This window comes from Sciurus carolinensis, chromosome 6, assembly GCF_902686445.1.
Source record: "Sciurus carolinensis chromosome 6, mSciCar1.2, whole genome shotgun sequence".
Lineage (NCBI taxonomy): Eukaryota > Metazoa > Chordata > Mammalia > Rodentia > Sciuridae > Sciurus > Sciurus carolinensis.
Window position 1 is genome coordinate 53,516,938 of NC_062218.1, and position 12,388 is coordinate 53,529,325.

The 12,388-nt window shown below is 30.9% G+C and overlaps 1 protein-coding gene across 1 annotated transcript in view; it reads right to left on the minus strand.

The window, feature by feature from the left end:
* Positions 1 to 12,388, minus strand: part of Adamts6 (ADAM metallopeptidase with thrombospondin type 1 motif 6) — a 293,124-nt gene that overhangs the window by 134,808 nt on the left and 145,928 nt on the right. The window contains exon 9 of the mRNA XM_047555805.1: positions 8,631 to 8,777. Within this exon, the coding sequence (XP_047411761.1) occupies positions 8,631 to 8,777 (147 nt within the window). The remainder of the gene's footprint in view (positions 1 to 8,630; positions 8,778 to 12,388) is intronic.

Genomic DNA, 12,388 nt, shown 5'->3' on the forward strand with positions numbered 1-12,388 from the left:
TATGGACTATTTCCAGTCACAATTATGAAACCATGTGTTGAGCTCTTTGTTTTAATAATTTGATGCATGAAAACAACATTCTATCAATAAATAATCACATGGTAAAATAGAATTGCTTTACTGAAACTTATATAAGAGCTCCAAATCATTTTTTTTCCAGCCCCAAGACACAATAAAAGCATCTTAGACAACAATCTGAAAATGTCATTTTGGCCTTTAAAACATTGATTTGAACTAATTTCAAAAGGAATTAAAACAGAATTTCATGTTGCTCTAAGATTCTTGTTTGTTTTCACTGAAAATATAACCACATCTGGTAGCAGAATTAAAAACATGAAATGTGGAAAATTAAAAATATTGTAGTTGTAATTCTGAAAGACCTAATTTATATACTTTCACCTTAGGCAGAACAATAGATGCTGTGGTTAGACTTGTCCATAGGTTCTTGAAATATTTCCCTAATAAATGGGCTGAATGACAGATGAAGCTAAGAACCAAAGTTCTCCTCTCAAGTATATTAGAAATGTTTAGTCTTTCAAAAATTTCATATTTCATCTAGGGTCATCAGAATTGGAAAAGAGAATGTTCTCTTCTCTATAATTTCTGCTTGTGAAGTGTGCCTGCACTCAAACATAATATTTTAATTCAGTGGAACAAATAACATAAAGATCGCCAAAAACCAGACAGAATACCTTAAAGAGCTTTAGATTTTACTAAATGTAATTGTTCACTTTTATTTAGTCAGTGTGCATAAAATAGGACAGATGCTTTTTTACTTTCATTTCACATGTGAGTAAGTTAGAATTTTTAAAGAATTCCTATGCCAACACTTAAAAATTTTTTCCAACATTCCTGTCCATTGTGCCAGCACTTGTGTTTTTTTTTTTCCAAAATTTTTCCATCCACTTTGCCAAAGGAAAATAATTTCACAAGTAGGAGTTCCTCAACTGTTATTTAGGACAGTACAAATTTTCATTTATAGATAGGTAAGAAAGAACCAGGTATCACAATGAGTTTCATATTCACTTAAAAGTTTCTCATGTTCTAAAGATGTAAAAATTACTTGTGTATATAAAAATGTATATTTTCACAGCAATAAATTAATACCTTTTAAAAACTGAACTATTCCTAAGGTGATACAGATTCAGAAGACCAAAATGAGAATACTGTCTTCTTTACATCCCTTTCCTTTCAATTATGCCCATTTTGATGAATTTTTAATAAATAAATATATCTAAATGGAATACTAATTATGGTACTAATACACTATTGGCTGTTAAAATCATTTCAGTAGTCACTACTTAACACATCTAACTAACAGAGAACTTTTTTTTTCACCCAGCTATTCAGGTTTTTTTTAAATATTTTTTTTTTGGTTGTAGGTGGACACTATATCTTTATTTATTTATTTTTATGTGGTGCTGAGGATCAAACCTAGTGCCTCACATGTGCAAGGCAAGTGCTCTACCACTGAGCTACAGCCCCAGCCCCTATCCAGTTTTCATGACAGAATACTTGTTATTTCCTTTTTATTATACCTTTAGAAATTGACATGTACCTCAGTAAGACAAACTATTTATAGTTTATAGGTATTATTTTTAAATAGCCAGAGCTTTTTATGCAATTATGTATAAAATTTTAGAGAGATGCAATTCTACTAGTAAATTTGAAATTATATATCAGGGTTAATGGCAAAGATGTTATATTTGAATAGTATAATGGAAAAAAGATCATTTTGATAATATGGAACATTTGTAGGATAACTGAGTTAGTAGTTTAATTTTCAAATTTTACTTCCAAAATGCCAGTTTCACTCCCATTTATAATAAAATTATAAACATATTTATGAAAAGAATCAAATAAGTAATAAAAATAGAATAAACTAAGTACTACTACAAATCAACAGAAAAATTAAAAATTGCATACTTAAGGATTTATGTACAGGATCCTATAGAAAACACATATTTACTAATAGCAGGAATAAATGTAGGCTATATGTACCTAAATGACACCATTTAAGAATCTATTAAAAACAATTATACATAATTACTTTAAAGGATAATGAAAATTAGTCTTAAAAACTTAGAGGAAGAAATATGTGGACTCCAAAGAAGAATTTAAAAACAGATACACTGAAGAAAAAAATTCTTTCCTGATGGCAAAACTGGTTTAACCCAGGAAGAATCAAGAGCAATCATTTTAGTTAAGGTTCTTATTTCAAGGTATTGATTGTCTTCTAATCATGGTTCATGTTCTTAAAAAAAAAAAAAAAAAAAGATAAAAAACAAACCACACAACCATTACAAGGGCCCTCAAACAGCTAAGAATGCTATGCACTGTGAGCACCGGGGTTCAAACTTTTCTGAGAAAGAATATACCAAAAATGTACCTTTGTTTCACTTTCTCAAAAGTACTTAGTGCTTTTGTTTTAATGTTGTCTGGTTAAACAGCTAGACAAGTCTTGTTCTCCTTTTCCAGCATATTTTTACAGAAGAATAAAACACCATATGAAATAAAATATAAGAGAAAACCATATTGATCTTTAAAAAATGAGCCTGTATTTAGGAACATCATATCAACAAAGGTCTTTTGAAATGCTTGTCTATATTTTGTACAAATTAGCAAGGTTTGCTAAGTCAGGTGTCTTCCAGTAAAACCAATGTGGGGATATTTGCACAGCTGATTCTAATTGTTTTACATTCCTATACATGCAAGTGTAGTATATTTTTCTCCTAGTAATCATATCTTGTAATACAGTAAAACCTTGATTAATAAATATGAGGAATGGGATAATTTTCTTAATTCTTAACTGAGTGTTAACCAACAAAATGCTTTTTTGCACCATATTTCCAAAATTTGCTATTTTCCTGCTACTTTTAAGTTAGTAAAGTCTACAGATCACAATTATTATTGATCAACTTTTAGAAAATAAAAATTCTGGATATTTTCATGCCTCCAAGTTATCAATTATCATGAAATATTTCACATATAGATACGGAAGGTAGAAAACATGAATCTGAGAGATGTGTATTTAATCCAGAAAATGCTTTTCCTCATTTTTTCCTAACAAAAGTTCCAAGGCTCAACTTCAATAATTTTCCCCTTAGAGGTAACTACTACTCTGATTTCTTATAATAATAATTTCCTTGTTTTTCTCAATAATTTTACTATACAATTATTCACCTGTGTGTTTTGGACTTCTACACAAAAGGAGTTATACCATAGATTTTCTTTAGTGATTTTGTTCTTTTGCTCAATATTGTGAACGTAAAGTGCAATATACATGTAACTCTATTTATTTTTATTGTTCTTTACTATTCCTTTAAGACTATGCCATCATTATTTATCCATTAGTCTATTAATAAATTTTTGAGATATTTATAATTTCTGGCAATTGCACATAATGTTGACATGAATGTTTTTTATACATTTCCTGGTGCAAATGTGTAAATGCTTTTCCTTTCATAAAAATATTACTTTGGAGTTTTTATCTTATACTCTGTAATTTTCTCAGTTTAACCAAATAGAAGTCATGGGAATTTTTTATTTAATCTAGAGTTCTAACTGATTGAGATATAATCATACAATTCTTACTATGTTAAGTCTAATGTTATTTATGCTATCAATATAATAATAGTGGCATTATTACATACAAATTTTCTCAAAATAGCACTTTAAAATAAATGGTTTGTGACTTGAGGTCATATGCAAATTTTCCACTCAAAAAACATAAGGCTTACTTATTATAAATTAAATGTCAAGTACTATTAGTCTCCATCTATGAAATGTTATAGCTTACTATTGTTATTGTAAACATACTTGTCTGGTGAAAAAGTGAATACATAAAAAGTATGCTAAGGAAATCTGTCATTAATCCCTAGTTAAATTCAAATCAACAAAGAAATTTAATCCTAGTTAATATCTATAGAAATATGGAGAATTATTTAATTCATATTCTATAAGTTTGATACTGCTCCTAAGACAAGGCAAAAATATGTATTAGTTTAAGAATGTGTTTCTTCCTTGATTATTAAATTCATTATAAATCAAAGTACATTTATATTTCCCAAAATATAAAGTATGACAGTATCATACTTTATGTAATCTAATTTAGAGATCTTTTATTTACATAATTCAAAAATTAGCCTTGAAAATAGGATTATGAACCACAGTTCAGTCTTCAACTAAAATTTACAGTCCTAGATAAAATATGTCCCCCTGGCTTTGTTTCCAGAACATAAGATGATATACTCCTAATTGAGATTTCAGATTTATTTTGACTAAAATGATTATACTATAAAGTATAGATCTTTGGTCTACAATATGGGCCTATCTGAAAAAGAAATGTCTATATAATGCTGTACATATCTTAACAGTCCCTTAACAACAACAACAAAAATTTAAAATTTTATTCCACCTCCTTTCTTTTTTTTTTTTCCAACAAAGTTATGCTAATACACTTAAATTAAGCAAAACTCAATTAGGTTGATATCAGCTATAGCAAGTTAGGGAGTCTGTTTTTTTGTTTGTTTGTTTGTTTGTTTTAATCTTTTTCAGTACTGGGGATTGAACCAAGTGTGCTCTCCCTCTGAGCTATATTCCTGCCATTTTATAAAATTTTATTTTGAGACACAGTCTCCCTAAATTGCAGAGGCTGGCCTTAAACGTAATTCTCCTACCTCAGCTTCCCAAATTGCTGGGATTACAGGCATGCACGACTGCACCAGGCTAAGCCAAGTGATTTTGCCTACTATATGCTCATAAACTGCTTTATCAATCTTCATGAAACTAGGGTTTTAATGTACCAAATGTTATGATACATTTCGATAATTGTAAACCTAAATGTATTATCTAAAGCCAAATCTTTTTACTGTCACCCTCTGTATGACTGGGATGCCTGAATATAGTTGGAACTTGAGGCTGTCAAGATATAAATACTGTACTGCTCTTTTACTCTATCTTCCCCTCCACATGAAATCATGACTTATCAAAGATATTTATGGTTACAGTAAGGTTCCCAAAACATGTCAGACAACCAGAAGAAGGAGAAACCTATTTTGCTGTTTCTGGATACTAAAGTTTTTATAAAGGTCCTATCTATAAATATTGTTTTCCATCTAATAGATCAATGTTGACTTTCAAAAGTAGTTGCTAGAGAGGAAAAAAGAGAACTTTGGCCATCTTGCTCACTTTATATCACTTCTCTTATAGCTTTACTCTCACCTTTCTTCCTGGTTCCCCTTCAACAGTGACTCTCAAGGCATTCAGCCTCCATCCTTTCTGTGAAAACGGTTACTCTGTATTGAACTTGGAACTGCAGGAAATGTTGCTATGGATCTTTGATAGTTTAAGTAATTCAACAGAATTAATTTAAAAAGTTCAAGAGTTGATTTACAGAGTCCCCATAATTTTTTAAAACGATACGAAATTAATCTGTACTATTGCTAAGTGATGGAGAAAATATGTAAACTGGCCTAAATTACTGCTGGCTATCTTCCACTGCCTGGTAGATTAGCCCATAGTCATCAGTGAGTGTGAGCCATGATACCAGGTTCATCTTTGTCTACTTTCTAAATGAATAAATAAATAAGTCCCGCAGGCAGATAGGAAGAACACTACCTGCAAAGCCGTCGTCGAAAACATCAGAAGCTGGCATAACACGTCCATTTTAACGGAAATGGGTTCTTTATTATTTAATCAGGACGGCTTCTGGGCGATTCATGAACCACTTATTGAATCACCGAGTTTAAGAAATCTGAAAAAAAATATTGGGAGTTGGTAAACACCATCTCCTGATTGATAAATTGCACCTAGTGTTTCAGAATGACATGATTTTGTATTCTACTGGCATTTAAAGGCCATAGAATTGTTTTCATTTGAACATTGTGAATAGTGAAGCTCTACAAATCATAGAAAGCTCATTGTTAAATCTACCATCATCTTTGGCCTATACAATCACTAAGTAGAGAAAGGTATGCATTTTGTTGGTTGGGATGCAGTTCCTAAACAATTCATCTTTCAAGATTTCTTTTCCTTGAGAAGAGAACCTAAAATAAAGTGTTATGAATCCTTTTGAGCCAACTATAAAACATAAATGTAACTTCAATTCTCGATCACAGTATCACTGGATTTTTAAAAATATCATGCATAGCTATAAAAGCAATTAAGTTCACTGCATTAATAAAAGAAATAAAGAAACTCAAGAAAGTATTATATCTTTGTGTTCCAGTGAAGTGATCTTTTTTACAGGGCCTTATGTTTAAAAATCTTCTATTGGTTGGACAGATTATAATTAGATTAGTTTATTATTAAAGAAGGTGGGAAAAGCCAATTTTTCTCCAAGTTGCTACCCATTTTCTTTCTCATCTATCTTTTATTGATGGTTTTAACTTTGTAAGCATTCCCATGAGGATGCACAAGAGAAATGGTTTAATAAAATGAAGGATAAATAAGCCCATCAGAACCCTGTCAGCACTCATTTGGTTTATACATACAATATGCAAAGAAGCAATGAGGATTTAAGAATGCTTTACAGATTAAGTATTTTAATTAATTCAGTGGACCACTTTATAGCAACTGGTAATAATTCTACAGCTCTCACCAAACCAGTGGTGATTTCTTAAATGTATTTTACCAGCAATTTAGAGATTCCCTTTGGTAATATCTTAACACTACAAACTAAACAAGATCTGACAGGAGATCAAAACTGATTCATGTATGTATATATGTATTTTTTAATCAGGGAAAAGAACACACAAAACTTATTACATGCCTAAGGCATGGTTCTTATATTCAGAATACAGAAGTGGTACTACATAATGAACTGTGTAAAAGCCAATGGGATGGAAACTACTAGTAGACAGGAGAAAAGAAAACAGTCCCTTGAAAACAAAAGAAGGGCTACCATAAAAAATACACAGGAATCCTTAGTATATTACATAGTTTGTCTTTCTGATGATACAGATTAAGATTCTATTATAAAAACAAGAGCCAAGTCAAAACAGAAATCCAGGTCTGGCTTTATTTCCGGGGAAAGTCGATCTTCAATAATGTTTAAAATGTAGGTAAATGACCTCATAAAAACCTTCTTAGAAAATGACATTGCTAGTGCTTTGTATTAAAAACTACCAAAAAAATGTCAAACAAATTCTCTGGTCTATCTTTACAGGATTTCAGTCAGTTTGGCACAAGGAAAGTACAGTATTGTAATTTTCTACTACTAAGATTAAAAATTGTTAGACTATAATATGGTTATTCAGAAGAACTGCCTTCTGAAATGAATTTCCAACTTCTTCAACTTTATTATTACCTTAATTAATTATAAAGAGCCCATTTTTTAACTATTCCTCTTTTTCTTTTCTTTTTTCCTTTTTTGCAGTCCTGGGGCTTGAACTCAGGGCCTTTTTGATGCTAGGCAAGTGCTCTACCATAGAGCTATACTTCCAGACCTATCTTTTGATTTGTGAGTAAAGCACTGTGTTAGGTAATTTAAAATATCAAGTTTGAGGACTTATAAAAATATGAAATGTAAGTTTTCAGAATATATGATCTGGCTATAGTAGATATGAAGAAAACGTCTAATGAATAATTTTAACCTGTATAAGCTATCTGAAGTTTCACAATGCAATCATGGTAACATAAACAATTTTTTAACATAAACAGTATTTTAAAAAGAATTTCTGTTGTTTGTACTTGTATGCCTCATTTTTTCACATGATATTTAATCTTTCCTCCCCAAGAAAAAAATAGCATTAACCAGCTACGGCAATGGTAGAGCAATAAAGCACTGAAACGTTGATATTATTTAAAATAGTAATATTTATCATTTAATGAATGTCTATTAAGTGTTTTATACATATTATAGCATTGCACATAATTATATACATGACACCTAATGATATAAGCATTATGATTTAAACTCATTTTAAAAAGTTAGGACACTGAAGATTAGAAAGGTTAAGTAACATGCCCAAGGTCACATAGTTAGAAAGAAAACCCAAGTCTATCAGTTTCTAAAATTGAATCTGGAAGCCCTGTGCAGGGAGATGTGGAAGACAATCTCCTTTCCTAAACGTATCCTTTCTCTTCATATTTAGATAATCAGACTCTTGTGATATACTTTGAAGACCAGAAAAGAAGTTTCCAAACTACAGAAGATGGGTCATTGAAAAAATCATTTTCTCAAAGTGCTCATTTCCTGGCTGTTTGGGTTTTTGTTGTTGTTGTTTGTTACTATTAGATACTTTGGCACTCCTACAGACTCAGTTTATTCACCAAAATAATAAAATATAAAATCACTGGATTAAAGTTGGGCTTATTCTCTATTAAGGTATGTAAATATAAATTATTTATGAAATTTTTTCCTGCTTATTGAACAATTCTAATTGCTCATATTATTAATCCCATTTATGTCCTTGTTCTACACCTTCTAGTTTATTCAATAAGTTTTGTTTGCATATGAACTGAAAAATTTGCCACAGTCTTATATTAAAGCATGTGGGGAACAGCCTGAAATATAACTGGGTCCTATAAAACACACACATTATGCAAATTTTGAAGCACTACATATTAGGCTTCTACCAATGACTTACTTCTGGAACAATTAATCATGCTCTCCAGAGATTACTTACTCTAGAAAGCTGGTGATATAGTCTCGACTGCAGGCAGACCAGGAAAAAGGATTGGTATTTGCAGTAATGTGAGCTGCCATAAGTTTTGCTGCTTCATGACCTTTCGTCCCACAAGAATTTCCAATTCCGTCATGGTTCATACCAAAACTGTTTTAATGAGGAAGAAACATAAGAAACATGAAAGAAAGAAATAATAACAAAATAAAACAACCCTCTGTACATCTTAATTTCCTTATCTGACCATTTATTAGCCTTATCAACATATGCCATCTATTGAGATAGAACAGATCCTCTAAAGAAATATAGGATTAATGTTAAAGAAACTAAGAAATAATTTGGTGATACAGTGATATCTAATTCTCTTTATACTTATTGTATTCTCACATTATCTCACATGATACACTTATTAAACAGAAAAAGGAATATATACAACCTCACTTTATGTAGGATAAAACTAAGATTAATAACCTATTAAAGATAAATAACAAAGATAAATAACCTATTAAAGATCACACAGTAAGGCCTGAAATTGCTAACAGAATCTGTCTTTTAAAATGCTAGTGTTCATCCTACTTCACCATGAGGAATTCAACAGGGAATTATAAAAAGATGGCCATGAATCATTAAATTCTAGGTTATAGACCAAACACAAAAGTCCTTTTACTTAACATTGATAAAGAAGAATTCTATATACATATAATTTATGTACATGTGAGTTAAAGTGTGTTTGAAAAACCTTGTTACATTTAAGGATTATGGGATTTTTTTTGTCCTGACCTCCATTTTTCAAAGTTTTTCTTCGTCATCTTTCCCTATGTCTTATACCCATGCTTAGTGCTATCAGTGTGATCTTCAAACATACTTCAATCATAAAAATAATTGTCTGAGAGGAATATATGCTCACTGCATAGGAACCTTTTAAAAAATAAGTAGTAGGTAATATGAGGTCATTAATGAAAGCAAATATTAATAGCTGTCATTTTGGCAGTGCAGAGACATTGAAGATGTATAAGAAAAACTGAAGATTTCTAAGTCAGAAAATATAGCATTGACTTGTGTTTTACACAGGTTATTGCAGTAACTACAGGGGAGATACTGAAGTAGGAAGAGAACAGAGCTGAGGAGAAGAGTTGTAAGATAATTACCAATTGAAAAATGATGGTGGACTGAACTAGGGCACTGGATAAACAAGTAGGATTAGCTTTGAGATTTGTTCAGGAAGCAGAATGGATTGCACTATGAAAAAGTTAATTGAAGATACATAATATGTTCACATGGGGGTCAGGGAGGATGACAACCCAACAATAAGGAAAGAGAAGACATGTGTGAGACTATCTAGTGCCCTAAAGTAAAACACCCAACAATCTTTCAAGAATGCTAATTAGTATTCTAGTTTGACGACACCACACTGGAGTCACCCTCCTTGAAAGGTCTTCTAGGAATGTGAAGGTGAAGACTTAAGAGGGTTGAATTAGACACGTATTCTCCCAAAACAATTTACTACAGATTTACATAATGAGCTCAGTAATGTAAATGTGCAATTCCAAAAATTTAATATTCCCTATTGCTCTCAAAGGTTGATGTTACTGTAGGAATAATACTAAAATTCTTTTCAAGTTATGACAGTTTTAAAAATACTATTTCCTTTTAGCAGCAGTCATACACACCACTGTGCCATGTTAAGACAGGTGTAAGAGGGCATAGAGAGATTGAAAATAATCCATTTTGAGATCCTCAACTTCCATATGACCACTTCTAAAAACAAAAGTCAAGCTGTGACTTTCAAAATCATATTTCTTTCACCTTACAAAATAAAGGCATATCTTTCCATCATCCCTAACATTACAATAGTGCAGTGCCTTGTAGTATAAAAACCTGAGTGCCAAGAAAAGAGGTCAATGGACACATTTGGTGTCAGTGTTAAGAAAAAAGTATGAATTGTAGTAATTGGTTTTCATTAAACCATATCAAGTAGTTTTCAAATCATTTTATCAACTTAGTATGAGTATATAATCAAATTAACAGTTGATATATTGTTAAATCTACTTTTTGCTAATGGGTCACTATGGTTATATTTTGACAAATAATTCAAAAGGAGTCTAAAGACTTGAGTAATATTTTTGTAATAAATTCATTTTATATCTGTCCACTTATTTATGTAAACAAGTTTTTCTCAGCATTTATATCTATAGAAACAAATATAGGAATTGAATTGCTGATGAAATTCTGCTTCATTACGGCAATACAGAGATGCATGCAGTAGTTTTTAAAAAATCATCTAAAGATACATCTTCTAATACTTTCATATTTAATTATTCCTCTACATGCATAATATGTTCTTTTGATCATTAAAACTTGTGACAAATGAGTATTCAACTCAGTAGAAAATTTTTATTTTCTTTATGATCACAGGAAAATTTTTAAGGAAATTTTAATTTATATGTTTTTATTGTAGAGATACAAATTTTTAAAATTCTTCTAGTATAAAATAGTTATTTAATGTATTATGCTACAGTAGAACATGGACTAAAACAAAATTCTGGAAAGGAATGGGCATATTGCATTAAAATGGAAAAAAATCATGTAAGTTTTTTTTTTTTTTAAATGAGTTCTCATAATATTTTCCAGCTGGCCTGGGCTCAAGCAATTCTTCTACCTATCCTCTCAAGTAGTTAGAACTGCAAGAGTATGCCATTGTGCCCAACTAATTTGACTATAGAAGAACGTGCTTTTTAAATGCATAGTGGTAGTTACCTAATTACTATAGCATTTAGATAAAACCAGATGAAGTTTAAACTGGATATATTTAAAAGAGGACTATAATAATTTTATTTTCAAATATCAATATTTAAAATACTTTAGAAGTTCTCTCTTTATAATAATTTAGACCTAAAAAGGAAAGGTTTTAGACACCCCCTAAAAGTTACACAACAGGGCACAAGATTATAAAAAAATTCCTTCCTAAGTATTTATGCAAAATGATTTTAAAACTAATGAATTCAAGTAACCAAAGCCAAAAATCCTTAGTTCTAGCTCTACTAACAATCCTTATAGTTTAGGTGTCAGATGCAGAAAGTTTTCTTAGGGATTTAAGTTTCAGCTGTATAAGAGATTACTTTTGTAGTCTGTATTTCAAACATAAGAAATCCTGGAATGATCTGCCAGTGCTAAACAGTTCACTGATAGTCACATGAGGTGAAATAGAAGTTTATAACTGCCATTTTTAACATCAGCTGAAAAAAAAAAAAAAAAAAAAAAAGGGACTGGGGAGATAGCTCAGTCGGTAGAGTGCTTGCCTTGCAAGCACAAGGCCCTGGGTTCGATCCACAGCACCGAAAAAAAAAAAAAAATGCTTCCAACAAGCTGATCAGGCTAGAATGAATGAATGCATAAATAAATAAATATGTAGTAATTGAAGTATATATATCTATTTTTTTTCCAATAGGTTTCCTCCTGAGAAAACTCTATCACTGAAGAGTTTGGAAAAAGAAGTAAAACTCATTAGTGACAGAGAAAATAAGACAACACATATCTTGAAAACTATCACATTGGCAAAAATTAGCATGTTAGCTAAGACTAAGTGTTGGCACTGGCATGAAGAAACAAGGATCTTGGTGAATAACCACTGTACTGGGAACAGAGAAGCTCTTCTGGAGAGCAAGTTAGTCATACTTAGGCAAATGGGCAGATGTATTAAGATCCAACAATCCTATTTTTGAATACACATCTCAGAAATATTCTCAAAAGGAATAGTTTGA